General features: G+C 39.3%; 1 protein-coding gene across 4 annotated transcripts in view; it reads right to left on the bottom strand.

Moving 5' to 3' along the window:
- Window positions 1-27,595, bottom strand: part of cplane1 (ciliogenesis and planar polarity effector 1) — a 31,183-nt gene extending 3,588 nt beyond the window's left edge. The window contains exons 1-41 of one of the 4 annotated variants that reach the window (XM_077542445.1): window positions 27,202-27,595; window positions 26,839-27,007; window positions 26,432-26,567; window positions 26,234-26,353; window positions 25,255-25,478; window positions 25,068-25,171; window positions 24,838-24,994; window positions 24,666-24,769; window positions 24,418-24,600; window positions 22,924-23,167; window positions 22,385-22,564; window positions 21,200-21,939; window positions 20,121-20,314; window positions 18,581-18,661; window positions 18,351-18,512; window positions 18,128-18,283; window positions 17,099-17,330; window positions 16,884-17,011; window positions 15,809-16,026; window positions 15,492-15,656; window positions 15,258-15,399; window positions 14,085-14,182; window positions 13,854-14,003; window positions 13,682-13,787; window positions 13,314-13,590; window positions 11,207-12,127; window positions 10,177-10,477; window positions 10,054-10,100; window positions 8,628-8,886; window positions 8,241-8,549; window positions 5,771-6,247; window positions 4,556-4,731; window positions 4,423-4,486; window positions 3,950-4,004; window positions 3,721-3,876; window positions 2,828-2,979; window positions 2,462-2,678; window positions 1,661-2,097; window positions 1,426-1,585; window positions 332-478; window positions 153-189 (exon numbers count right to left, since the gene is read on the bottom strand). In XM_077542445.1, the coding sequence (XP_077398571.1) occupies window positions 153-189; window positions 332-478; window positions 1,426-1,585; window positions 1,661-2,097; window positions 2,462-2,678; window positions 2,828-2,979; window positions 3,721-3,876; window positions 3,950-4,004; window positions 4,423-4,486; window positions 4,556-4,731; window positions 5,771-6,247; window positions 8,241-8,549; window positions 8,628-8,886; window positions 10,054-10,100; window positions 10,177-10,477; window positions 11,207-12,127; window positions 13,314-13,590; window positions 13,682-13,787; window positions 13,854-14,003; window positions 14,085-14,182; window positions 15,258-15,399; window positions 15,492-15,656; window positions 15,809-16,026; window positions 16,884-17,011; window positions 17,099-17,330; window positions 18,128-18,283; window positions 18,351-18,512; window positions 18,581-18,661; window positions 20,121-20,314; window positions 21,200-21,939; window positions 22,385-22,564; window positions 22,924-23,167; window positions 24,418-24,600; window positions 24,666-24,769; window positions 24,838-24,994; window positions 25,068-25,171; window positions 25,255-25,478; window positions 26,234-26,353; window positions 26,432-26,567; window positions 26,839-26,919 (8,297 nt within the window). In that variant the 5' untranslated portion in view covers window positions 26,920-27,007; window positions 27,202-27,595. Of the gene's footprint in view, window positions 1-152; window positions 190-331; window positions 479-1,425; window positions 1,586-1,660; window positions 2,098-2,461; window positions 2,679-2,827; window positions 2,980-3,720; window positions 3,877-3,949; window positions 4,005-4,422; window positions 4,487-4,555; window positions 4,732-5,770; window positions 6,248-8,240; window positions 8,550-8,627; window positions 8,887-10,053; window positions 10,101-10,176; window positions 10,478-11,206; window positions 12,128-13,313; window positions 13,591-13,681; window positions 13,788-13,853; window positions 14,004-14,084; window positions 14,183-15,257; window positions 15,400-15,491; window positions 15,657-15,808; window positions 16,027-16,883; window positions 17,012-17,098; window positions 17,331-18,127; window positions 18,284-18,350; window positions 18,513-18,580; window positions 18,662-20,120; window positions 20,315-21,199; window positions 21,940-22,384; window positions 22,565-22,923; window positions 23,168-24,417; window positions 24,601-24,665; window positions 24,770-24,837; window positions 24,995-25,067; window positions 25,172-25,217; window positions 25,479-26,233; window positions 26,354-26,431; window positions 26,568-26,838; window positions 27,008-27,201 lie in introns of those variants that run through there. The other 3 variants (XM_077542446.1, XM_077542447.1, XM_077542449.1) reach the window with 3 other exon arrangements.
- Between the last annotated feature and the right edge of the window lie 200 nt (window positions 27,596-27,795).

The raw sequence follows: 27,795 nt of genomic DNA, 5'->3' as shown, positions 1-27,795 counted from the left end.
GGCCAGAGACTTGCAGGAGTTCCCATTGTGAACAGCAAAGGTGTTAATCTTATTAAAATTTGACTAAATATTACTATTAGTGATTTTTTTTTTTCAGGATGGTCCTAATACTACTTGTGTGTGTCTGTATATATATCTTAAAATCCACTTACTCATCAAATGTTTCCAATGTTACAGTTGACAGATGTTCTGGTGAAGAAACAAAATATGACATAATAACAATTCATTGTAATCAATGTTAGCTAATGACATCTAACGCATACTACATGAGTACAAGTTGGCCAATGCACATTGACGAGAAAATGCCCGAAATAATGACGAAAGTCTTTACTTGGAAGGCTCTGTTGGCCGTGACGAATCTGAGCGGAAGGAGTCCGATGCGGCGCCGACGTCTTTCTGTCGGCGTCCTCTTCCTCCTCCTCCTCCTCCTCGCAGAGATCAGGTTCCGGTGTGGCGTAAGGTTGAGGCTGTGGGGCTCCTTTGTGGTGAGTCAAACGCAAATATTTATTACAACTCTCCTTTGGAACACCAAATGCGACATTGACACTGTTTGTTAGAGGTGTGCCCAAAAAAAAAAGTACACGATTTGGCCATGTAGGGGCAGTGTGGTTCAGCGCATTCAGAATAGATACTCTCTTGTAGCCACATTAAAGAGTAGAAGAAAAAAGTTATTTTGCAGTAAGAGGAGTGTGAATATTGTTAACTCAATTACTGCCATAAATTCATTTAAAAAATGATAGGTTTTCATACTCATGTTAACAAAAGTGGAAAAAATGTTAAACTAATAGAAATAGTTCAAATGAATTTTTGACGCCTATAGCCGTCAATGGCAATGAATGATTTTTTTTTTTTTTTAAACATTATTAAAAATTTGGGGTGTCAGGCGATTACAATTTGTAATCATAATTAATTGCATGACTTCACTAGTTAACTCACAATTAATCACACATTTTATATCTGTTCTAAATGTACAATAAAAAAAAATCTAGGTTTTCATACTCTTGTTAACAAAAGTGGAAAAAAATGTTAAACTAATAGAAATAGTTCAAATGAATTTTTGACGTCTATAGCCGTCAATGGCAGTGAATGAGTTAAGAATAAGCAGCGTTTTTGGATGAATAGCTCTTTAGAGTGACAAAAGTTCCGCGAGTAGCGCGCTAATTCGCGTTAGCGAGTCAATGGCGCTTTCCATCGTGCATTAGCCTTGAGCTAGCTACGTTTGGGGAAACCAGCTAAGCAAAGTGTGCAATTCTCTTCGTTTTGTGTGTTTTAGTTTTTCAGTTAATTTCAACTGGAGTGGGATAAAAAGACACTTTAATGTCTCCATTTGTCATTCTGTCTTTTCGAGACAGTTAAAGATTCCCACCCATGATGTTTCTCATTGTGTGTTGGCGTTGATAGGAGGGTTAAAGACAACAAACTTACTAGTTTCAAGGGTGTTCTTTCTCACACTGACGTGAGTGTGTTTTGGTTGCGTTTTGGGCTCTTCAGCTGGGAGAGACAGTCTCACTGTTTTTCTTACAGCGGGCTTGACATTCGGAGGTGAGACTGGAGAGACTGGAGAGGCTTCCTGCGGCTTGCGTGGCTACGCAAACATAGAATGATGCAATATTTCGGTTTGCAAATCTGCATAAATGATGAACACGCAACGCTGACATACCTCCTTTGGAATTCTGGAGCTGGGCAAGTCCTTCTCCAGACAGTCGGCGATGTCCTGCAGCGCGGCCAGCTGCGAATCCAGCTTGGACAGGTGGGACGAGAACCAGACCGTGGCGGTTTCCGACGCAAGATTGCGAGGTTCGTCGATTCTCGGGGTCCCGGTGGCTTTCGAAAGCTCGGAATCTGCCGAGTCTTCGCTGTAATGCGGGGAGACTTTCTCCGGTACCCTGCGGTGAGGTTCATCTCCTCTTGTTGTCTTCGTGGCTGCAATGAGCTCAGAGTCGGGGAGTTCCTCAGGGTAGACTCCTTGTGGTTCCGAGTTGCGAGGTCTCTCTTTTCTCCTTGACAGGATGGCTTTACGAATCTCCGCGTCAGATAGATCCTCAGAGTAGATTCTGTCTAGTTCCCTGTTGGGTTTGGTGGCGTTCTTGTAGATATCTACAACATCACAAAAATACCTTGAGATACGAATTGAATTTATTCCGTGACCATGAAATGCTATAATGTATGTATGTAAATATATGGTTTAACCTGACGGCCTCACGACTCTGGCTGGAAGTGTTCGGTTTAGGTGAACGATATGGGATTTTTTAAATAGATTTTAGGTGAACTAATGAATACACACACACATGCATAAAAAAATAAATTAAATTAAAAAATTTAAAAAAAGAGAACAATGAAGATGACATGTCAAATCGGTAAAATTACCGAATGAACAATATTGAGCTCTTCAGAAAAAAATAAAATAAAATATATATATATATATGGTTTAACCCATGACAACAGTCACCACAAATCCTACCCAGGCCTGTTTGCGTGCCGTTTTTAGGAGTTTTCTCATGGGCAGGGTGAGCGCTCTTATTGGCGGAAGTGGCGAGCATGTGAAGCTGAGCAGGCGTGAACGCAGGAGGGTTGGAAGAAGCGTCTCTCGTTCCCGAGCCGGCGGGAGGCAAATCCCGATGATGCTGCGTCCCTTCTTCGATGTCGAGCACGCTCAGGAAGTTGCGGCCGCGCTGGTCCTGGCAGGAATGACAAAGACGCAGGTGTCAAACTCATTTTTTTCTTTGACTTGTGCTTAAAAGTAGCTATCCATCATAAAAACGAATAATGGTGCTTTGACATTTCCGGCATTAAGATAGTGTGGGTCCCCGACTGCTTAGCGTCTTACCAAATTCCTCTTCTCTTGAAATGGCGTGATGTCATCTGTGTCTTGAGATGGTTTCTCTCTGTACAGTTGTTCTTTCAACTTGCTTGTACACGTGGTGGCTAATAGTGAGGCTTGTACAGACACTGCTTTGTCCACAAGCATGGGAAAAGATTCTGGAGGATGAAAACAACAACAAAATTACACTTTCTTCCACTCCACCTGAGAATCAATCCATTCTTATTATTGATTATTATGCCAATCTGCGGGGAAAGGAGCTTTTTGTAGCAAGCCCCTGGTTGTTCTCTTATACTCTGCTGCCACCTGCTGGCCATTTTTGTAATAACTACCATTGCTTCAAGCATTCTCTTCAGTTCAGAGTCTGCATCAAAGCCTTCCGTATGTTCTAGCATAAAAATAAAAAAAACTACATTTAAAAATAACGTATAAATACGTCTTTGGGAGCATGGTGATATTTCGAATAGAACGCATTTATATAACCAAATGAGTTTATCAGAATGTCATGTTTAGACTAGTGAGGTCACATATAACATAATATTGTTAAGAAATGTTTAAGGTTGACTTCCCTTTTAAGACATTTTTTTTTTTAGAATTTTAAAACAAATGTCTATTCCCTGAGATACAAAAAAAAATAACAGCATTTTGCAAATCTGAAAAGTTAGTTTATAGTTGTATTTCATATTTTTTTTATTTTTATGTTCCCCTCTTTTACTGAGAATGAATATCGGCTTCAAATAACAGTTACTAGCCTGCTTGACTAATAATAATCAGTATCGACTCTCGGTCTAGCTCTATTTTCTAAAGCGATTGTCCTCATCGGGCTTACAGGTTAGCTGGAGTCTTTTCAAGCTGACTTTAGGGCAAGAGAAGCAACAGTGCAAAACCAAAAGGCTTACTTGGCTCCGTATTGGTGAAGGCATCGAGGCACTCTGGGGGGCTTTTACACGTGGAAGCGAAGGCGTGGAGCTCGGCTGACGTCGCCCTTGACTTGTCTAATAGCGTGCGACCAGCCAGCGCCGAGCGGTTGGATCCTGAGGGACTTGGAATGACAGCTGACGACAGCACAAACACGTCAGGACGGTGAGCTCAACCATAAACGCGCATTTTACAGTATTTGGTACGAACCACTTTGAATGGAAGCGTCGCGTGCAGGGGTGATTTCCTCTGGCTCCACTTTTAGCTAAAAATATAGAATAACTCATTCACTGCCATTGACGGCTATTGATGTAAAAAAAAATCATTCAAACTATTTCTATTAGTTTAACATTTTTTCCACTTTTGTTAACAAGAGTATAAAAACTTAAGAAAAAAAAATATTGTACATTTAGAACAGATATAAAATTTAGGATTAATCGTGAGTTAATTATTGAAGTTATGCGATTAGTTACAATAAAAAAAATTCTTAAAAATTAGAGGAGAGTCAGGCGATTAATTTTTTTAATCGTAATTAATTGCATGACTTCACGAGTTAACTCACAATTAATCACAAATTCTAAAAGTACAATTTAAAAAATTGTAGGTTTTCATACTCTTGTTAACAAAAGGGTAAAAAAAAAATACTAATAGAAAAAGTTAAAATGAATAATAAAAAATTCTACCTCTTGCGTGGTTACAACGGGCTCGTTTGCCAGATTTGTCCTCTCTGTCTCTCTCCTCTTGTGCCTATAATCACACGGTCAGTCAAAGGGCTATCACAAAAAAACAAATGGTTACACTTGAAGGTTATCGTACCTCTTGCTGGAGCCGGAGGAAGACGTCGTGCCTCGGTGCGTTTCGGCAGAGTCGTTGACTCTGAGCAGCTGCAGCCGAGCCTCTTCCGAGTTGCGCCTCCCCGCCACTAAACCCGCCAACTCCTCCAGGGAGATGAGGCGAGCCTTTTGGGACGAGCGAGGTGCCGGGGTGGACATCTACGGGAAACGGGGACAGAGTGAGTTAATCTTTGGCAGGGGTGGGTAAAAAAAAAAAAAAAAAAAAGCACAACATTCCCCTCCACGTCCTTATTAACTCATTTACTGCCATTGACGCCTAATTTTTAATAATCTTTTGTTGTTGTTTTTTTATTCGTGAGTTAACGAGTGAAGTCACGCGATTAATTACAATTAATTTTAATTACCTGACGCCCCTAATTTTTAATAATCTTTTCTTCTTCTTCTTTTTTTTTTTTTTAAAAAAAGAGGATTTTTTAAATTAAAAATTAGGGGCATTAGGCGATTAGAATTTTAATCGTAATTAATCGCATGACTTTAATAGTTAACTCACGATGTACATAAATGTACAGTAAAACAAAATCTAGGTTTTCATACTCTTGTTAACAAAAGTGGGAAAAAAATTAAACTAATAGAAATAGTTAAAATTAATTTTTTACATCTATAGCCGTCAATGAAAGTGAATGAGTTAATAGTTAACTCACGGTTAATCACAAATTTTATATCTGTTCTAACTGTACAATAAAAAAAATCTAGGTTTTCATACTCGTTAACAAAAGTGGAAAAAAAATGTTAAACTAATAGAAATAGTTCAAATTAATTTTTGACGTCTATAGCCGTCGATGAAAGTGAATGAGTTAATAGTTAACTCACGGTTAATCACAAATTTTTTTGTGAATTGTGATTGACCGATCCCTTAAGATAAAACTGCATCAAATCCTGCCAAATTTCAGAATGTCATTTAAGTTGATGTCAGTGCGCCCTCCAGTGGACAACATTTGCAACAATAGTTGATTTTTGTGAAAAACTGTTTGTTAACCGAGTTAAAATAATAATAATTATGTTGTTTTCTTTTTTTTGGGGGGGGGGGGGGGGGTTCTTACTGGCAAATTTTCACAACATTGGCAAAAGGTATTTCTTTTGATAGTTCAGTGATTTTTTTCTCAGTACATTATTTTTCTTTTTCTTTTTAATACATAATATGTTTTGCCATCCGGCCCATTTCAGGTACAATACTCACCGTTCTTGGTTTGATGTCTATATGTAGAAGCTGAAGTTTGGGGGTTCCTCCAAACGTTAATTCCGGGACAAATAAATGTTTGTGGTGAGGTGGAGGTGTTGAAGGTAATTTGGGGAGGTTGAAGTGTCCTTGTGCTCCGGGTTGCAAGTGCAACAGACGAAGGCCATGTGACTTCGACTCAGATGCGGGATTCTGGCGACGAGAGCTTCGTGTATGGGACTCGGTGGGCGTGCTGTGGCTAAACCGAAGGAGTCTTTTCGGAGTCCTTTTCTTGTCTATTTTCCTACCACTTTGCAGCTGGAGTAACTTGAGGCCCGAGGCTTGCGAGGACGGGTCGGTATGAATATTACCAGCAGAGGGCGCTATCGTATTGGTGTTGGAGGTTATCAGAAGCCCTTCGGTGGATGGGATTAACCTCGTGCTTTCCTTGAAGTGAATGTTTGCTGACTCCGCTTGCACAGAGAGGGGTCGAAATTCCTGAAAACAGAAAGAGAATTCGTTTGATTGTGTGTTAAAAAAAAGATGTGATAAAGGCAAACGAGTGGCTCCACTGAAGCGCACGTGAATGAGACAAAGTGGTACCGATTCGATGAGTCGCGTCAACATGACAATAACAAACAAAGCGTCACCTCGCGTCATCTTTTAACAGACAGGTGCGCTCACACTATGACGTAGTTGCACATTGCATGACGGCTTCGGCACGACGCGCGGGTTTGTGGGGAAATGAAATGCACGCAGAAGGCACGAATGCAAAAAAAAAAATGGAAGCAACCAACGAAAACGCGGAAGAATCAACTCAATAGTTTCAGATTGGACATAACGGCAAAGTTCGCTGAGCGTAAGTACGCACGCGGCTCTGTATCATAATACGCCATGAATACTTCCGTGATTGCTTTTTTTTCGATCCGTATCTACTTAAACAGTGCATTGAATTATTGTGTTTAAAAAAAAAAAAACACGTGAACAAATATCCTTGCTTGAGGAGACAATCTACACACGTTGAACGGTCTTAATTGCACATAAATGGGTCATGACAGAATTGGAGGACATTTTACGTCCCACCCATCACATTTTATACAATCCACATAAAAATAATAAAATATGTAGTTTCCGAATTAACTTGTCCTGAGACCAAATTTAAAAAAAAAAACACACTAAGGGAAAAGAATGTTTGAAAGTAGTTGTAAAAATACCAAATATGGAGAAGAGATTAATTTTTTTAAATCAGATTATTCACATTTTAGAATTTTGATTAATCACAATTAATCGCTTAATAAAAAAATGGCTTTTTGATCAACATTTGAAATTTGAAGAGCAACGTTTATGTGTTAATTCTTTTGACATTTAATGTTATGAGGAAGTTTTCCCCCCAAAAAATGACCCACTGCACACACTCATCCTCATCTTTTTCTAATCAGTTAATTTCTTGCACAATTTAAAAAGGAAAAAAAATGACCCCAATATTTTGACATGAACAAATATTCTAAATGTGGTACGCAAACATTTATTAAATGCTTTACTTTAATGCATGTAATGATGTTTATTGCTCAAACACAACGCTAAAGGATAATCGACGGTCAAAATTAAAAGTGTGATTAATCTGCGTTAATTCATGATTAATGGGTTATTTTTTGTTTTTAATTCATCAGTTAACGCGTAAGTAAAATACTATTTTTCTCTTGTTCTGTCTCTAGTTTATTACATATTATTGATGAATATGTATGAGAAAATGAGAAATGTCAAGGTTTATTTTTCAAGAATTCTGAAGCCCAAATGTCCTCCCTCCAATTCTAGAATGACCAATAAATCTTCATACTCAAGTTCATCCACGAAGGACACTTAACTCTTTGACTGCCAGACGTTTTCAGAAACGGGTTGTCCCCAGTGCCAGTCGATTTTAAGCATTTTGACTGATCTTTCAAGGTCCACAGAAAATGTTGTGTTTGGACTATGGAAACACACATACTACCAAATGAAAGATTGGACTCTCATCTTTCATCAGAAAAAAAAAAGTTTGTTTCTACCTTATTCTGTTCTTCAGTAATCAACAACAGAAAATGGTTAGTTTCACCTCTGTTTTGAAGCAAACGTCTTTTAACGTCTTTGGCACTCCTCCATAGGATTTTACTAAACGTTATTTAACGTTTTTGGCAGTCAAAGAGTTAAAAATGGCCAAAATGGCCGCTTTGAACCAAAATGGTAGACTTTTTTTCCACTTTAGACATGTTTACCAAAATAATTGTGGTCAATTCAAACAGGCTTCTGGGGCTGATTTTTTTTTTTTTTTTTTTTTACTGTCAGGCTAGACACATTTTGGGTGCAGCGTACGAGATGTAACTGACCAGGATGAACATGAGTATGTGAAATATCCTCAGCCGAAAAATGATAACGACATGCAAACTCCACACAGCGAGGCAAGAAATTCAGCCCCGAGCCTCCCAAGCTGGGTTTGTATCAAGCCACAACATACCTGATAGATTCCTCTTCCATCATGACTGGCGTAGGCAAGATTGCTGATATGATCAGGTTTGGGAGTCTGGTAGGCAAACGGGAGGTTGTTCGACTGTGGATTGGGAACGTGTATTTGCGATTGTGACACTGCGGGGGGGTGCGCAGGTTGGGGATTAGGCTGTGGCGGCACATTGGTTACGTAAGGTGAAGGCGCAGAATTGTGCGAGGGGTTCATATTGGATTGAGCTAAATACGAATTCTGCTGGGCGAGTTGCAGATTGGAAAACGAAGCTCCCAAAACATCCACCAGGCTCATGTAGTTGATGTTCTGCAACACACGGTTATTCAAATCATCATCGTCAATTCATCTACCTGTCCAGAGGGCGAAACCCGATTGCGCTGTTACCTGAACCAGTCGGTACAAATCTTCACCCAGACGCTGTCTCATTGGCAGAGCCTGGAAGGAGGACGGTTGGCCGGGGACAAAAGGATCCGGAGCGGGTGCGCCAGCCGTGGAAGTGCAAGGTTGAGACCCCGCATGGTCGAACGGCGTGTTGGGGTGCAGAGTTGCTCTTGAATGGGGGGGCTCTGTGTGAAGCCACGCCTGAGGAATTTGGGGGACTGGACCATCCGGTGCACGGGTGACTGGATGGCTTGCGCCATGGCTGAAGTTTAAATAAAAAAACAAGTAATGCAACAATTATGCTACAACTGCTATACTATTATTTTATTATATCTAAAATTTACACACAAAAAAACTCATTCACTGCCATTGTCGGCTATAGACGTCAAAAATTCATTTGAACTATTTCTATTAGTTTAACATTTTTTCCCACTTTTGTTAACAAGAGTATGAAAACCTAGATTTTAAAAAAAATGTATTAGAACAGATATAATATTTGTGATTAATCGTGAGTTAACTAGTGAAGTCATGCGATTAATTACGATAAAAATTGTAATCACCCGACACCCCTAATTTTTAATAATCTTTTCTTAAAAAAAAAAAAAAAGATATATATATATATTTTTTAAATAAAATATTATTAACTCATTCACTGCGATTGACGGTTATAGACGTCATAAATTAATTTTAAACTATTTCTATTAGTTTAACATTTTTTCCCCCTTTTGTTAACAAGAGTGTGAAAACCTATAATTTTTTTTATTGTACATTTAGAACAGATATAAAATTTGTGATTTATCGTGCGTTAACTAGTGAAGTCATGCGAATAATTACAATAAAAAAATGTCATCGCCTGACACCCCAAATTTTTTATACTCTTTTCTTTTCTTTTTTAAATGGCGAGGCGATTACATTTTTTTAATTATAATTAATCACATAACGTCAATAATTAACTCACGATTAATCACAAATTTTTATATCTGTTCTAAATGTACAATAAAAATATAAATATTTTTTTTTGGGGGGGGGGGGGTCATACTCTTATTAACAAAAGTGTAAAAAGTGTAAAACTAATAGAAATAGTTCAAATAAATTTTTGACGTCAATAGCCGTCAATGGCAGTGAATGAGTTAAAAAATTAGGGGCGAAAAAAATATGTATAATATATATAATAAAATGTAATCGTAATTAATCGCATGACTTCACTAGTTAACTCACGATTAATCACAAATTTTATATCTGCTCTAAATGTACCAAAAAAAAAAATTCTAGGTTTTCATACTCTTGTTAATAAAAATTGAAAAAAATGTTTAACTAATAGAAATGGTTCAAATGAATTCTTGACATCTATAGCTGTCAATGGCAGTGAATGAGTTAATGTCAAAGTTTCAAATTTGCTATGCAGAAGAATTTGATCTTCAGAACTCACATAGATGACGAGCTGGACGTCTCAATCAGTTCTCCTAGCTTTAAACTCTGAAAGAAAAGAAAAAAAATGCTTAAATGTAAAAACTGCACTGTATAATAGCCACGCTGAAAGATCGATATTGACCGCTTGAGGCGAGCAGAAGTTTTCAGACGTCATCCCGTTGGAGAAAGACGACGACTGCTCCGTGCGGTCATCGCTGCTTTTGCCTGTGAGGAAAAACCTGTTACGATGATTTACTACAGCTGACATGCCGACCGTGTGGGACGTCGTGCCTTCTTTTTCTGGCGTGACATCCAAATCGTCAAAACACGGTCGCTGTGATGTGGAGTTCGCCGTCGGAGCGCTCAGGTCGAGTTCGTCTGGCTCGTCGGGGAGGGGCGTTCTGTCGGACTTCAGCTCTTCCAGTTCGTCTGTGTGAGAACAACTAAAAAGGACATACATCAAATGCAGATGCAAGTCATGATGAGTCGTGAACGTTAAATTGAGGCAAATGTCTAACATGGTACACAGTCAATTCTGTACATTTTACTCTAAACTAAGTCTATTTGGTCCCGCTCTAAATAAAGTAAAATTCAAACACAATTAATTGAAATTCAATGACAATTTCAATTATTACACTCCACAATTACAAAATCAGCATAATCGTAAAAAAAAGAAAAAGATTATTAATACTAATTTTGAGTTGTTTAAATTTATACATTAGATAAATAACTATTTCAATAAATTTTGTTTCATCCAAAAAGTGTTTCAAAGAATTTTGTCCTAATATTTTATACGTTTAAAATTTTTTTTGTTTTGTACCAAAAAATGAATGATTTACAATTATTACCACAATAATTGTGATTCATATTTTCTTCATAATCGAGCAGCCCTACTTGGAAGAGAGTTACCAAAAACTGAAGAAACTGAAGGAGTAGACTGGCTGTCTTCCAACCTGAAGTTGTGGGTTTGTTCCTCAACCCTTGAGTGACTTTTTTTATTATTATTATTTTTTATTTGACTTTCTTACAAGTGTACATTTTACTCTATTTATAGTGGGACCAAATAGACTCAATTTAGAGTCAAATTTCTACAGAATTTACTGTAGTTTCTGATATGCGTGATATGTGCGGCCGCACAGGGAGGCATTTCTGCACAAAAAAAAAAACCTCACATAGACAGTTCTTCTATGTCGTGATCCAGTTCAGCGACTGGAGTGTTAGCCGATCTTGGGCAGCCGGTATCAACACTGCTCCTGGTGCGCGCCTCAGATTGCAGCACCGGGGCCGTGACTGTCCGTGGTTCTTCCGAGCAGCCTGGCTGGAGAAGATGCATGAACCTGCTCTCCAACAGGCTCAGCGAAGTGAGCAGCGCCGGCGCGGAGGTTTTGACGCGGATGACGATTCCGTCCTGGCATGTTCCTTCTCCCTTCGGCTTCTTCTTCTTCTTGCCGGTATGCCCGAGGAGCACCCTCTTGTCGGCCCAGCGCAACATCCACTCCAGCAGCCTGCCCAGTACTGGGAATTGGCCTTCTAGTTTAGAATTCAGCACCTGTTGAAGTTCTACGATGGCTTCCCCCAAAACGCTTTGATTATCGTCAAAACCGGACTCTCCCTTTTGGCGCCGGAGACTAAACAAACCCATTTGCTTCCCTGTTCTAAGATCCGACAGAGCAGAGAGGTTGCTTCTGGATTCGCAAGCTTCATTCCAAGCGACTGGAGTCTGCGACTCGGGGGTCGTACCGTGCTTCGCCGGCCCGCGGCAGCATCCGGCTCTGAAGACCGGGAGCTCGTCGCCGTTGTGTTTCCCGCCATCTGTTTGCCGACGTTGCATGGTGGTGAGCACGTCAAAGGTGAGCGAGTGCAGCTCCCTGTCGCGTAAATCGGAACAAAAGGACTTGAGCAAGGGAGGCTCGCCCCTGTCGCTGCCGTCCTTCTCCAGCATGTAGCTGAGGAAAAGCTCGAGGAAGGTGAGGTACTCGTCATCGTCCAGCTCAAACTCCCAGGTGCCAACGACGGGGAGGGAGGGGAGCGCTACGTCCTCTCTTGCACTCTTAGTTGGGGCGGCAGTGCTCTTTGCTTTCATTTTTACTTTCCTGTAGGAAGACAACACAATAAATCACACCGCAGGAAATCATTGAAGCTATGGCTGAGTTGACTCATTCGTAGAAAACAAAGCAAAAATATTTTCGGCAAAACGCATTTTTCACCGGACAATACTAGACTAGACTAAAACCCTCATTACCTCATTCAAACTCTTTAATATTTTGTCCTTTACTCACAAAAAAATGTATTTACATGTTTGTTTTTTTATCCAAGAGCATACAGAAGGCTTTGATGCAGCTTCTGACATAAAGAGGTGGCTCAAAGCAATGGTAGCTATTACAAAAAACGGCCAGCAGGTGGCAGCAGAGTATAAAAGATCAGACAGGGCAATTTGAAACAAGCTCTTTTTGTTTTCGTTTTCACCAGGAATGTGAATAATGATAAAACTTAGCCATATTCTAATGCTAATTGCTGCAAAACTAAAGCAGATACAAATATACTTTTTTTTTCCCCTGATGAAAGAAGAGACACAAATTTTTATTTTGGTAGCTTCCATGTTTTTATAGCAATACAACACAATATTCTGTGGGCCTTGCGAAATCTGTCAAAATCCATTAAAACAGCCGGGAGCAAAGGGGGTTGCTTCAGTGAAAATGGCTGTGAGTGAATGAGTTTATAAACAATAATTGGGACTAAATCAGTATTAAGTATAAGTAATAAGTAATCAATAATAGTTTTAACGTAACATTAATCCAACGGTTATACCGTCCCAATAAAATAACAATAATGCTAATCCGACCGCTAGCTGGTAGCATGGAGCCATAGTAGCCACTATCATTTTTATGTGAAATAGTTTTAGATCCGAAATGTTCAACATTATCTGCTGACAAAGAAAATATTGACGGGTAAAGTGACTAAAACTAGACAAATAAAAAAAATTCTTGGACTAAAATTTATAGTAGACTAAGAGTTGACTAAATAAAAATGGGATGAAGTTGGCTAACTTTGATACTAGACTAAAACTAAGACTACATTTAAAATGGCTTAAAACTACTCATTCACTGCCATTGACGACAAAAGACGTCAAAGATCCGTTTTTATTGGGCTGGCAGTGAATGAGCGAATCCATTTGATCAATTTGAGTTTAGAGTGAACCCTAATTTCCATATCACCCAACTCTAGTCCATGCTTTCATTTGGTGCAGTTGAAATGATTTGGACACTCTGCTTTGGCTACCTGCATATGGATGGGATGCGAGGTTCAGGCGAGACGCCCTCCGACGCGCTCTCCGCTTTTTCTCCATCAGCGGTTAAAGTGCCGGCGCTGGCGACGGGTGAGCGCGGCCTCACGGTGGTCGCTCGGTGTTGGTCTCCCTCGTCCTCCTCGTTCTCCCACAGCCGAAGCTCCAAGGGGGCCAAGTGCCTCAGCAGGCGGCCCAGGTGTTTTCTCCTCTGTCGGAGTTTTTCTTGGATCAGAGCCTTCATGGGTTTACGGCTTGGCTCTTTGCCCTCCTCTAGAGGATAGAACGCAGAAGAAGAGTGTTTATGATGGTTCTGTTTCTACACATCAGTTGCTGTATATAAATAAGTTAGGCAATGATGTACCAAAGCATTGCCTCAAGCTCTGCATCAGTGAGTTATACTTCTCCCGCAAGGACACTCTGACAGACGCTTCCTTCTCTGGGAAGGCGAGTACCAGCGTGTCTGCCACCTACGGAGGAATATCGGTTTATTTATTGTTGTTATTCCGCGTCACTGAAGAAACAAAACGGTTCACCAAAGCGAGCGGCGGCAATTCAGCCGACAGGCTGAGCAGGAGGTCCTGCAGTATTTCCTCGGTGTTGAGGAATTGACAAAACGGAAGATAGCGATGGGCCCAGAGAAGAGCGTCAAGGCAGGATGAATGCACTTGGGAGATGTCGGGGGCCTTTCAGGACACAAAAAAACAAACCCAACATGTTTAGGCCTCGCACATCTTAAAAGACACAATCCGACAACGAGGTGATACCTGTTGCGTTCTGGCAGCCTGAAACCTCCTGCAGGCAATGGAAAGTTGATCCCTGACATGAAGCATCCAGCACAAACCGCACAGCTCCCTGAAACAGACTTGAGGATGGAAATAAAGTCAGGGGCAGAAAGTTGACCTTGTGTCCTCTAAATTTTGGGCTTCCCCCCTTATAAGGAATGTTTCCAAGCATCCCTGTGCCAATTATGCCTTACTAATATTAACAATATTGACAATTACCAATATTATTCATAATATTTACAAAAACTGACGTTTTCTATCTAGGTGGAAAAAAATAATCTTGAAAGAATAAAATACTTTTTTTTCCCAAAGAAAAATTGTAACAATATTTATAAAAGTCCACGTTTGACAAATTGATATACATTTTTTTTATCGTGGAAAAGACACCAAAATTAGAACTATATTCTAAAAAAAAAAAAAAAAAAAGCTTTCCCCCTCCAAAAAACTAGACTAATACACCTTTTTCTCTTTAACTCATTCACTGCCATTGACGGCTATAAACGTAAAAAAAATATTTTTAACTATTTCTATTAGTTTAACATTTTTTTCCACTTTTGTTAACAAGAGTATGAAAATCTAGAAAAAAGTTTTTATTGTACATTTAGAACAGATATAAAATTTGTGATTAATCATGAGTTAACTATTGAAGTCATGTGATTAATTACAATTAAAAAATTGGCTGATGACTTCATTTTTAATAATCTTTTCTTTTCTTTTTTTAAATAATCTTTTTTCAAAAATGAAAAGATTATTAAAAGGGCATCAGGCGATTAAAATTTTTAATTGTAATTAATCGCATGACTTCAATCGTTAACTTATGATTAATCACAAATTTTATATCCGGTCTAAATGTACAATATTTTTCCCCCTAGGTTTTAATACTCTTGTTAATAAAAGTGGGAAAAAATGTAAACTAATAGCAATAGTTCAAATGAATTTTGGACGTCTATAGCCGTCAATGGCAGTTAATGAGTTAAGAAGGCATCGATATAAGAGCTTTTAATTGGCCCAAAGCTCAAGTCGGGAGAAGTTAATTGGTTTTAATGCCCATTTTATTGCCACAACTGTTATGCACTTATGGTACAACATAATTTATTACAAATGAAACATCTGGCTGACAACCACTGGCTTTCGCTGTATCAAGTGGAGTCTTACCAATAGTTTGACTGGAATCAGGGTCCAGATCTTTGCTATGGCTCCGTCTGAAGAATCCACCACGGCTGACAAACTTCATCAGGCCCTCTGGGAGAGGCTTTTCCTCTTTGGGATATGACGGGTAGGCGTACTTGGTTTTGATCTTTAAAATTGGATTTTTTTTATTTTTATTTTTTTTTAAATGGTACTTAATCCCTTAAATCGAAGCTTCATTGAATGCCGAAGACGCCCTACCTTGTGCAGTATGTGGCGGGCCCGCCGCAGGTTGCTGACGTACCATTGCGCAGCAGGGTGGCAACAACGAGCAGACCTGAGCAGCAGCAGGATCCTCTGGAGAACGCCGGACACTTTGTGGCGTGTCGCCACTTCTGCGAGCTGTCCAAGTGTCCCCACAGGATCCTGAAAGATGCACGCATATTCTTGTCAGGCGATGAACGGATATCAAAAGATTTGCACACGAGAAGTTATTTTATAAGCGGAAATATGACTTTGGTGAGAATTTTTTTTCTTCGTTCCAGCCCAACATGAACGTGTCATTTGGTGTAGCGTACCTGAGTGTTAGGTGAAGGCTGAGGACAATACAGAGGCGGGGAAGGCAAATACAATCCGCTGTGCACCAAAGCAGAAAGGCCTGAGCACAGCTCTTTGGCTGATTCAAGTAAGGAAGTCAATTGTGAAGTTAAAACATCCACACCAGCGATGACGGATGCTTTTAGGATCTCTTGAGCGGACCCCTGCATTGCATCCAATTCTTGTCCTTCTACAGGATCTAGTCAAACAAATAGATACGTGGATTGATGGATTAAAGTAACTGTGTTGTACAGTAAAAGGGCCCATTAAGCCGATACCGATTTTTGGCAGAAAAAAAATACAGATTAACGATTCATCTGCCAATTATTTCAAAATATATTTTTAATTCATAAATTATTTTTTTTTAAATATAACTTGAAAGGACAATGACAAAATAAAGCGATAAGAAAGTGAAATAAGAATAGAATAAAATAAAAATAATAGCAACTGAAAAAACCAGTAAGAACAAATATTGACTATTCTTGTGCGTTATGGCCTCTTGGGGGCAGTGTGGTGCCGTGCATCCATGCTGTACACGCTTAAAATGAGTACAGATGAAAAGTTGCAATTGAATTCTACTAAATCACACATTGGGAAGAATTAGTGCCTTTGCATAGTGTTATCTTACTTGTAGGTATGTGTTCCCACAGCATTTGTGTGTGTGAATACTTGTTATTTGAAGGAAAAACACTACCGCATTTGAATGCTTTTAGCATTAGCTCTAGGCTAGCAATGTTTTCAAAACGAAGCATGTTTTGTATTTAAATATTCAGTAGATGTAATTCTTATCGTCGTGTCATTAAAGAGCTTAAATGACGCTTAGGGACAACAGAGTAACCAGAATAACACACACTACACACTTGCTAGTTGCTAATGCTACGCAAGCAAAATGGTGCATTCGGGGTACTTTCACAGTCGGAAACTTCGCTTTTCTTCAATAACGTTTTAAGGGGAAAATAATCGTCCATTTGGCCCAATTGGTCGATTGTTTTGATCGATGTTTGAAGGAAATAATCAGGCCGATTAATCGGTCGGGCCCTAGTAATGTTCACAAACCTGTAAATCGTGTATCATTGACATCTATGTGCTCGTCAGTGTCATTTTCCAGAAGAAACTGCAACTCCGCCTGAAAGATGCTCCCAGGGAGTAAATCTTTTGGAAGGTGAAGCTCTTGTTTGTTGATCCTGTAAAAAAACAAAAAAAAAAAAAACATCGCAGTGATAGAGACAGGAAAACGAAAAGACCACTAAACAACTCCATCACACACTGACCGAGTCAAGTCCAAATGGCTGTCACAGTAGTACACGTAAGCAAGGCCGACGGCAGCGGCAGTTTTCCAATCTCCGAGTTTAAACGCTAACCACGCCGTCTCGGGGAGTAGACCCCCGAGCAGGAGCAGGTCCAGGGAGTAGTCCACGGTCCACTTCTCCGACATGTTCTGCTGGCGAACCGCTCTAGCCGCCGCCTCCTGGCACAGCGGCACCAGACGTCCGACATTGGCGGCTGGGGACAAAATTGACATTGCACTGCTGTGAATTTTTGTTTTTTTTTCCCTAGGACTGTCAAAAATAAAGAATTAAATTAATTAATTAACTCTGGAGATTAATTTAAATTATTTAAAGCGTAAAAAAAACAACTGTTTTATTTAAAAGCATTAACTCTTTCAAATTAATTATTTAAAGAGTAAAACATTTTTATTCAATTTTATTTAAAAGCATTAACTCTTTCGAATAAATTATTTAAAGAGTAAAACATTTTTATTCAATTTTATTTAAAAGCATTAACTCTTTCGAATAAATTATTTAAAGAGTAAAACATTTTTATTCAATTTTATTTAAAAGCATTAACTCTTTCGAATAAATTATTTAAAGAGTTAAAAAATAACTCAATTTTTTATTTAAATGCAGTAACGATTAAATTATTTTAAGTTAAAAAATTAACTCAATTTTATTTTAAAGCATTAACTCTGTAGATTAAATTATTTAAAGAGTTAAAAAATTAACTCAATTTTAATTGAGTTAAAAAATTAACTCAATTTTATTTCAAAGCATTACTATGGAGATTAATTTAAATTATTTAAAGCAATAAAAAAATAACTCAGTTGTATTTAATTCCTGTAATCAAAATTAAAAAATGAAACAATTGCTTCGTTATTTTTTTTTATCTTAAAAAAAAAAAACTAAAAACAAGTACATTTCATATTTTAGGATTATTCAGAATAGAAATACAAATCATGATATTCTTTCTTTTTTTTTTGTCACAGAAATTTGTAGTGCCAACACGACAATAGCGACACAAACCATGAGGTAGATGCAACGGCGGCAGGACGGCCACGTGGTGCGCAGGCAGGATGTTGAGCGGCTGATTGGTAAAATAGGAAGCCATGAACCTCGCCAGAGCCTGAATGACGGCAATGACCGCGTCGCTGTGAAGGTCGGTCGGCAGAAGGGGGTCGGCTGCAGAGCACAAAGTTAGATCTTACGCAACCTTGGATAAACTGCATTTGTCCAACTTTTTACTGACTTGTGCAAGTCGTGTGGTTGTAATGCTGTCCGACGTTGTGCAGCGCCAAGTGGGCCACGTGTTCTCCCAACTCTATGGCTTCCCTCAAACGGTACTGGGACAACAGGCTGTAGAGGAGAGCCAGACAAAGTCTCGTTTCCTGGAAGGGGCTACGATAAGAACCTGAGAATGACAGAGACGTATTTGTGTTATTTTATAGTTTTATGCCCATTTGAGAATGAACAGCTTACTTTTTTTACTCTCTTCCCAAATTTGGGTCCGCCACGTCTCAGAGCTGTTTTGGTACAAGCCACATAGGAATAGTTGTTCACCTAAAGAGATGACGCATAATTAGATTGCTGAGGGGATGTAAAAACAACTGAGATATTGTGGTTGTATAAGTGTGCACACCCTTTTTTAGCTTATTAACTCATTCACTGCCATTGATGGCTATAGACGTCAAAAATTAATTTGAACTACTTCTATTAGTTTAAAAATTTTCCTCACTTTTGTTAACAAGAGTATGAAAACCTATATATATATTTTTTTGTATTAGAACAGATATAAAATTTATGATTAATCGTGAGTTAACTAGTGAAGTTAAACTACCATTAAAAATTGTAATCGCCTGAAGCCCCTAATTTTTAATAATCTTTTCTTTTAAAATAAAATAAAAAGATTATTAAAATAAATAAATAATTATAATTAAAATAAAATAAAAGATTATTAAAAATTAGGGGCATCAGGGGATTAAAATTTGTAATCATAATTAATCGCATGACTTCACTAGTAAACTCACAATTAATCACACATTTTATATGTGTTCTAAATGTACAAAAAAAATATATAGGCTTTCATACTCTTGTTAACAAAAAAAGGAAAAAAAAGTTAAACTATTACAAATAGTTACAATTCATTTTTGACGTCTATTGCTGTCAATGGCAGTGAATGAGTTAATTATCATTTTGAAAATCGAATTGTAGAAAATTTGCTAAATCAGGTAATTGAATTTTCTCTTCTGTTTTATTAACTCATTTGCTCCCCAAAACGTATAAATGCATTCTATTTTAAGTTGTAAGTGTCCCAAAGACGTATTTGTACGTTTTTTTTTTTAAAGCTAGAGCATACAGTTCTGGCTTTGATGCAGCCTCTCAACTGCAGACAACCGTTGAAGAAATGGTAGTTGTTTCAAAAACGGCCAGCGGATGGCAGCAGTGCAAAAGAGATCAACCAGGGCCATGTTGAAAAAAGCTCATTTACCCACAATTCTAAACAGATTGAAGAATAATGATGAAACTTAGCTATATTCTAATGCTAATTGGTGCAAAATGGAAACAGAATTTTTTTTTACTTTTTTTCCTGATGAAAGAAGAGACTCTAATCTTTCTTTTGGTAGGTTCCATGTTTTTATAGCAATACAACACAATATTCTGTGGGCCTTGCAAAATCAGTCCAAAGCCAGTAAAACAGCCGGGAGCGAAGGGGGATGCTTCAGTGGAAATGGTTGGGAGTGAATGAGTTAAAAGCTATTGTTCTTATGTTCTATTAAATCCAGATGATATTGTGAGTTGTAATTTTGCACAAGTGGCAGAATGCTGTTAAAAAGGTGTCAGCGTTTAAAGTGCATTTGATTAACCCCAAAGAAAGTTAAGCTGTTCTTGTAGGCGTTTGCTGACATTTCTTTGTTTTTGTTTTGTGCCATTTCTAACTTAGATCAATCCACATTGTCTTCGGCTCCCATTTGAAACAAAAAAATAAATTGAGAGCAGACACTATCAGGGTTGTTCTTACCTGTGTGATTCAGCAGCGCAGGACCCTCTTCGAGTTTCTCCCCAGTCGCTTGCACAGCTGCTTGGATCTTCGACATGATGATTGACAACTGCTCCTCGTCGCTTTCCTCCCAGTCGCCGGCCTCCTTAAGGCCTTGCATGTCTTCCTTGTAATGCTGGCTGACTTTGTAGACCCACTGCCATACTCCAGACAGTCTGGAGGCCAAATAAAAATTCCAAACACGAAATGCAAGACACGCGCGTTACCGCTGCCAAAGAATATGTCATCAACGTTAGGGATGTAACGATAACGGTAATATTGTGATATTGCGATATTAAAATTGCCACAATATTGTCATCGTCATGTCAGGACATTAAAAGCTACACATCTGTTAAAGGGGAAGTCAACCTTAAACATTTCTTGACAATAATGTTATATGTGACCTCACTAGTCTACACATGACATTCTGATTAATATTCAATTTGTGGAATATGAGTTACGCAGCAAAATCCAGCCGTTTTTATCCATCTCAGGGGGCGGCCATTTTGCCACTTGCCTGAAGATGACATCACGGTTGCTCAGGGCTCAGGCAACGACCAATCACACAATATTAACCAAAATACCGTATTGAGACTAGTGGGGCTGCATAAAACATTATTGACAAGAAAAAGTTTGGCGGGGTTGACTTCCTTTTTAACTCATTCACTGCCATTGACGGCTATAGACGTCATAAATTAATTTGAACTATTTCTATTAGTTTAACATTTTTTCCACTTTTGTTAACAAGAGTATGAAAACCTAGATTTTTTTGGGGGGGTACATTTAGAACAGATATAAAATTTGTGATTAATCGCAAGTTAACTAGTGAAGTCATGCGATTAATTACGATAAAAAAAAAAATCGCCTGATACCCCTAATTTTTAATAATCTTTTCTTTTTTAAATAAAGTAATTGTAATAATTTTTTTCCAATTTTTAATCTTTTTTTTTTTTTAAAGAAAAGATTATTAAAAATTAGGGGCGTCATTTTATTTTTTTATAATATTGTCAGTGCTTTTTATATCGCCAGCCTCCCTACAATATTGTAATGAAAAAACAAACCTGCTGGATGGTCGCTGAGGTAGGGGCAGACCCTGAGCAAGATCACGTTGGTTCTCGCCGTAATCCTGTAGCAATGGCACATGGTAGACATCTGAAGCTGGAGGATGAGTGTCTTTCTCCGCCGAGGACCAGCAGGTTCTTTGCTGCAGACTGTAAGCGCAGTCAAGGGCATCGGAGGCCAGCTGTAGGATGAGAACCGCTCCGGATAGTCTGTCCACACGACCTGATGGGTGCGACTCAGGGGGCGGGGCTAGCAGCAGACGCACCAGCCGCTCACTGAGCTCCACCGCCGGACCCAAGCCAGGAGGCCCGTCCGAGTGGGCGTTATCCCACGGGAGGAATGAGAAAAGTGCTTTGAGAAGCTCCAGGATGCAAGCAGAACCGCAGGGGCCGATTTTTCCAGAGTGAGCAGCATCGCTTGGCATCAAGTGAAACAAAGCAGCAAGCTGTGCCGTGCGGAGGACGGCGTACTTGAGCAAGGAGGCTCGGTTTTCCACCGCCGCTCCCAGAGACATGCAGAGAGCCCACGCCGTCAACAGCCCGTTCTGGATCTTCCCGAGATCCTGACGAAGATGACACACGGTCATCTCAAAGTCCTCTTCCTGGTCTTGGGTTAGGTCGGTCTCTGTGTCCAAAGCGTGGAGAGTGTCAAACATGGAGGCAAACTCCAAGCGTCCGCCATCTGCCAGATGTGAAGCAGGTGGAGGGCCTTCGACATCGGAGTCGTCCTCAAAGAAGGACTGGAAACAAAAAAAAAACATTGATAGAAAAATAATATTGCTATTTCTATTTAGAAAAGGCTTTGACAACATCTTATGTCATCTTATGGCCTTTCGGCTTGCTTTTTTATCCATATTTCAAATTACGTTATTTATTTGGGAACAACCTGTAGGCTAGTTTTCATTTTTCAAACGAATAACTTGTCTACCATGATTCATAAACATGCAGCTGTAATTAACTCATTCACTGCCATTGACGGCTATAGACGTCAAAAATTCATTTGAACTATTTCTATTAGTTTAATTTTAGTTTTATTAGGTACATCCTAACTTTTTTGCAAGTTTTCTTACTCTTGTTAACAAAATTAGATAAACTAATAGAAATAGCTAAAATGAATTTTTGACGTCTAAAGCCGTCCATGGCAGCGAATGAGTTAATGCAACAGCCATTTTAGTTTGTACAAACCTGGACTCTTTCCAACATCTCCTTGGTGCCACTGAAGGTGCCCTGGTCCTGCAGAAAGAAAGGCAAGGTGGACTCGTGCGTGGTTGCAGATATGATCGAGTCTGCGGGATGAGGCGCACTCGGGGTGAACGACTTGGCGTCCAGATTGAGGTACGATTCCAAACACGTCCTCACGTACGGCTAGAGCAAGCAAAACAAAACAGGAACTATGGAAGTCATTTCTGTAGAAAAAGAGCTACCGGTATGTCCTGTGAAAAACACTTTTGTCCATTTTTCAATTTTTTTGTTTACATTTATGGGATGAAATTGAATGCACACGTCCTAAAAACGTAAAAATATAAATATATATAATAATAAATGGACATAAGTGTTTTTCACAGGACAGCGACGTAATGCAAAACTGAAATGATGTAAAATTAACCCATATTTAAGAAATGAAATACTTTGAAAAGTAAACAAATTAGGATGAGCTGAACATTTTTGATATTGGAATGGACTGAATCGGTTGAAGAATGTGGAAGCATCATCAATATTGATACCTGCGATGTATCCAGAAGCTGGCAGGCCTTCTGAAGGTCCTTGCTGGTGTTATCCAACATAGCTTTGACCAGCATTGCGGGGGAAGGCCTATTGAGGACCCTCAGCACGGTTGCCATGTAGCCATCGGACACGATGCAGTACAAGAGACGCGGGTGCCACGTGACGGAATAGCGCTGCCTCATGGTGTCCCGCGCCGACACGCTAGAGCTGGACAGGTGGGCCTCCGCTCTTCCGCTTGGAGGTCTGCATGGTGAGAAACAACTTTTCGTATATTGATTTTTTTGATAGTGTATAATTGAGTAGGCCAGGGGTCTGCAACCTAAAGAGCGGCTCTGGCTCTTTAGTCCCTCTCCTGTGGCTCCCTGTGGATCTCTTAAAAATTCGTAGAAATCTTATTTTTTCCATATTTATTTTCCACATAAAATATTATTTAAATTAATTAATTGTTAAATAAAAATTTTAATTAAATATTCCAAAAAAAAAATACTCATTCGCTCCCACCCATTTTCTCTGAAGCAACCCCCTTCGCTCATGGCTGTTTTACTGGATTTTGACTGATTTTGCAAATCCCACAGAATATTGTGTTCGATTGCTATAAAAACATGGAACCTACCAAAAGAAAGATTAGTCTCTTTTTTCAATTTTTTTTTTAAAATATATTTCTATTTGTTTTCGTTTTGCAGCAATTAGCATTAGTATATAGCTAAATTTAATCATTATTCACAAATCTATTTCAATTTATTTATTTTTTAAATTTCATTTATAAATGTGAGTAAAAGAGCTTTTTTTCAACATGGCCCGGGTTGATCGCTTTTTACTCTGCTGCTACCTGCTGGCCGTTTTTGTAACCGTCTTCAACCGTTCTTTGCAGTTGAGAGGCTGCATCAAAGCCTTCTGTATGCTCTAGTATTTAAAAAAACGTATAAATACGTCTTTGGGACACTTAAAGGTAGATGCCTTTATTTATGACCTAAACATGTCCAAAACATGGCCTTAAAATGTCCAAAAAGAGGAAAAGCAGAAAATTACCATGAAATTGCCAAAAATTGATTACAAAAGACAGAAACGAAAACACAAACAATAAAATGTCCAAAAGAACCGCAAAATTACCTAAAATGTCAGAAAATTGCTAGCAAAAAAGTAAAAAAAAAATCCCAAAAAAGGAAGAGAGGCAGAAAATGACCATAATTTGTCCCAAAAATTGCCAAAAATGTCAGAAATTTGACAGAAAGGCAGAAACGTCTAAAAATGCATGAAAAATTAAGTATGAAAAATGTATCTGTATGTAATTGGATGCTGCATATTTTTTGTGCTATGATACAGCTCTAATTAGCTCTTGGGCCCTTGTGTCCTTGTGTCCTTCATCACAATCTTCAAATGTTTTGCGGCTCCACACACATTTTTGGTAATTTCTTTGTCCTAAAATGGCTCTTTTGACAGGAAAGGTTGCTGACCGTAGTCTAATCACGCAAAATAACATAATGAAGACCAACCGGTAAGTGACCAGTGGGTGAAGGGGGAGGAAGTGCGCGGGTCCAAAGTCGACATTGCATCCAGAGCTGGATAGCGTGAGGAGCCCGCCAAGACGAGCCAGGACCAGAAGAGCACCTCTCTTCAGAACGCAGGCCAGGAAAAGGCCGTCATGTGACCAGCTTACGCTGCCTACCCAGTATGACCTAAAGAAATGTGTTTTAAAAGCGTTCAAGTTATGCGCAAAATCAAATCATTACTGTGAATCCACCTGGTGTATTTGGACGGAATCTGCTCTGTTTTACAACCGCATCGTCCAAGTCCGCTTGACACGGAGACAAAATTCTGTGTGCTCACGTATAGCACCTGCGTAGCCTACATTGAAAACAAACACATTTTGATATTACAGAGAGCGATGAGACCGAAAAGGAGGAGATGCTCACCTTGGGGTGCCGCTGGTTCAGCACGACGGCTAGCAGTTGTCCGTCGGGAGAGAAGTCGACCACCAGCGCCCCTCTGGACTTGACCGCTTGGCAGGGTGGGGTGAGACGTGACATGGGGTACGTCTTGGTGGCCCATTCTATGCTGTATCCCAAAGACCTAATCAAAGGAATGTTTCATTTCCACTAACCCAGCCTGAAATGACCCGTTTCGGAAATTTTCCCCCACGTACCCAACAAGCAAATGATGATCCACCCATTGAATTTTGAGGCAGGTGATGATTAGCTTCTTCCCAGATGTGAACACAAATGCCGATAAGCAGACATCACCCGTAGTCTGAAGTTAAAGCATAGCGGTCACATTATTAGGCACACACGCTAACCTCAGGGATTGCATTGATGTATGCAAATCTGGCGAACCACAAAGAGGCTGCACTGTGATGCTTCTTTGTCCTTCAAAGTGGGCAGGGGTGCGTCTTGAGGGGGCGGGATTTGCACCCAGCGTCCTTTGACTGAGCTGTCGCTCGCCGAGGTCAAATCCTCGACGTCTGTGCATCCCCACAGGAACGCTTGCCCCAATGTGGTGACCAGCAGCACGCGCGCGCCGTCATCTGACACATGGACTGACAGGCGTTCGGAATTCCCTGCAAAAAAAAAAAAAAATGCATTATATCATTTACTGCCATGAATTCATTTTTAAAAAAGATTATTAAAAATTAGGGGCAAGAGGCGATTGAAATTATTAATTGTAATTAATCGCAAATTTTACATCTGTTCTAAATGTACAATGAAAAAATTCTAGGTTTTCATAGTCTTGTTAACAAAAGGGGGGGAATGTTAAACTAATAGAAATAGTTCAAATGAATTTTTGACGTTTATAGCCGTCAATGGCAGTGAATCAATTAAAAAAAAAAAAGATTATTACAAAATTCGAGGCATCAGGCGATTAAAGTTTTTAATTGTAATTAATCGCATGACTTCACTAGTAGTAGAAGTTTATAGCCATCGATGGCAGTGAATGAGTTAAAGGGGAACTAGTGGGGATGCATTGAACATATTATTGTCAAGACGACTTCCCCTTTAAAAACATAAGTTAATAATAAACACAAACATTATAAGACACTCATCACCACATCTTTAGGTACACCCTGACTAATAGTTAATGAAAACTAAAAAATTCATCATCTCAACAAATTTGAATATTATCTTAGAAGCTATTCTTGGCAGGGCTCGATCCCCCATCCCCTACAAATAGCGACAATCCAGGAATGATTGACACCCTCCCCTAAAAGGATTTTGTAATGCACCATGCATCTAACACGTACACAATCATGGACCCATGTTACATATACAATTGAAATCAATTCTACATGTCAATCGTGCCTCATAGTGGTCTTACCTTGAAGAGAAATAATCATGTGAACAATTTCAGGGACTGCTGCAACAGTCCTCAACAAGTCATGATCCCTGTTCCATAAAAACAGCTCTCCTGAGGCTAATAGTCCACTAAGCCACATTCCTGGAAAATACACACCAAAAAAATCAGTCAATGTTTTATGTGAAGTAAGTAACCAACACTTTTGACATTTAAACTCACCATTGCGGGATGGAGCCATTGTTATCACATTGTTGAGCAATGGATGGAGTTTGGGGGTTTTCTTCTTGGTGCGACCGGACACCATGTTGATTTCGCTGATGCGTTTGTCGTCGAACAGGAAGACACATTCCTTCTCCTGTAGCGCCAGGAAGGAATTTGCACTTATTATTAGGGCTGCAAAATCGGACGCTGATGGAGCTATTAAGGTGCGGTAATGCCTTCATAGGTGGGTAAAGAGAGCAATCAGTTTTAAATGAATGTCTGTTTATGACAAAAGGAAATGTTTCTATTCATGCTTGAAGGTGGCACAGTTCCATTAAATTACCCCCAATTCACAGTTAATTGGAATACAACTTCTTAACTGGATTTTTACTGGAAACATGAAGTGATTTTGCATTTTTCTGTACCTGTCCAAGCCAGCAAAATCGTGGCCATGGCTTCTTTCGTTTGATTCTGGAGGACAAAACCACGTCTAGCTTTAGCTCCATGGTTGTGGCGAGACACCATCAGTGTTGAATGAAGGTATCAGCAAAAGCTCATTGACGTTTCTCTTTTGAATAATCAACACAGGGCCACCTGAAAGGAAGAAAACATCAATTGTTTGTGTTCACCCACTTCAGGGGTTATGACATTTTTCATTGTGGTATGAATTCAAATAAACAATTAAACGGGAAATAAACAGGCCTTGCGGTATTTCTGTAATCTACCAAATCCAAATGTCCTTACTTTGTGTGCTATGTTAGACAACTATCTTGTAATACTGTACATACCCGGGTCCGGTTGAAACGCCCTCTTTTTCTTCATCATCACTGTCATCCTCACTGAGCCATTCTGGTGGCTTCGGCCACGCTGTGTCCATTTTGTGACACTTCTTACAACAAAAATATCCCATAAAAATACTCGTCTATTTACTTTGTGCTCCCATTTTGTTGCCCCTGACGACTCCACACGGCGGCTGATATAGCATTAGCCACCTAGCTTATTTGATGACGGAGAAAAGAGAGCCCGATTCTGTCGATTAAATTCGTCGTACTTCCACATTCTCAGTTAAAAGTCGTCGCGTTGTTACAATAGTTCGCTTGTCGCGTAATGGTCATATTTAACCGCAGCTAATGATCTTAAAAAATAATTCGAAACTCCCTCCGTTTCAAAGGCAACACACATTTCCCATGATCCTCTCGGTGAGAAGCCTTGAGCCGTTGCCGTAGGAACGCAAGACGTGGTGACGTCACTGTAATACGTTCACTACACTAACGCGCGCAGTAAAATGTTCTATTCATACAACACAAAATATTCACAAAATAAATAAACGGGTAGAGGATGGATAGGGTATTTTCATCTTAAAAATAAATACATAAAAACTA

This window comes from Vanacampus margaritifer, chromosome 14, assembly GCF_051991255.1.
Source record: "Vanacampus margaritifer isolate UIUO_Vmar chromosome 14, RoL_Vmar_1.0, whole genome shotgun sequence".
NCBI classification, from domain to species: Eukaryota; Metazoa; Chordata; class Actinopteri; order Syngnathiformes; family Syngnathidae; genus Vanacampus; species Vanacampus margaritifer.
The sequence above is the reverse complement of the archived record's forward strand: the minus strand, read 5'-3'. Positions and strand labels throughout refer to the sequence as shown.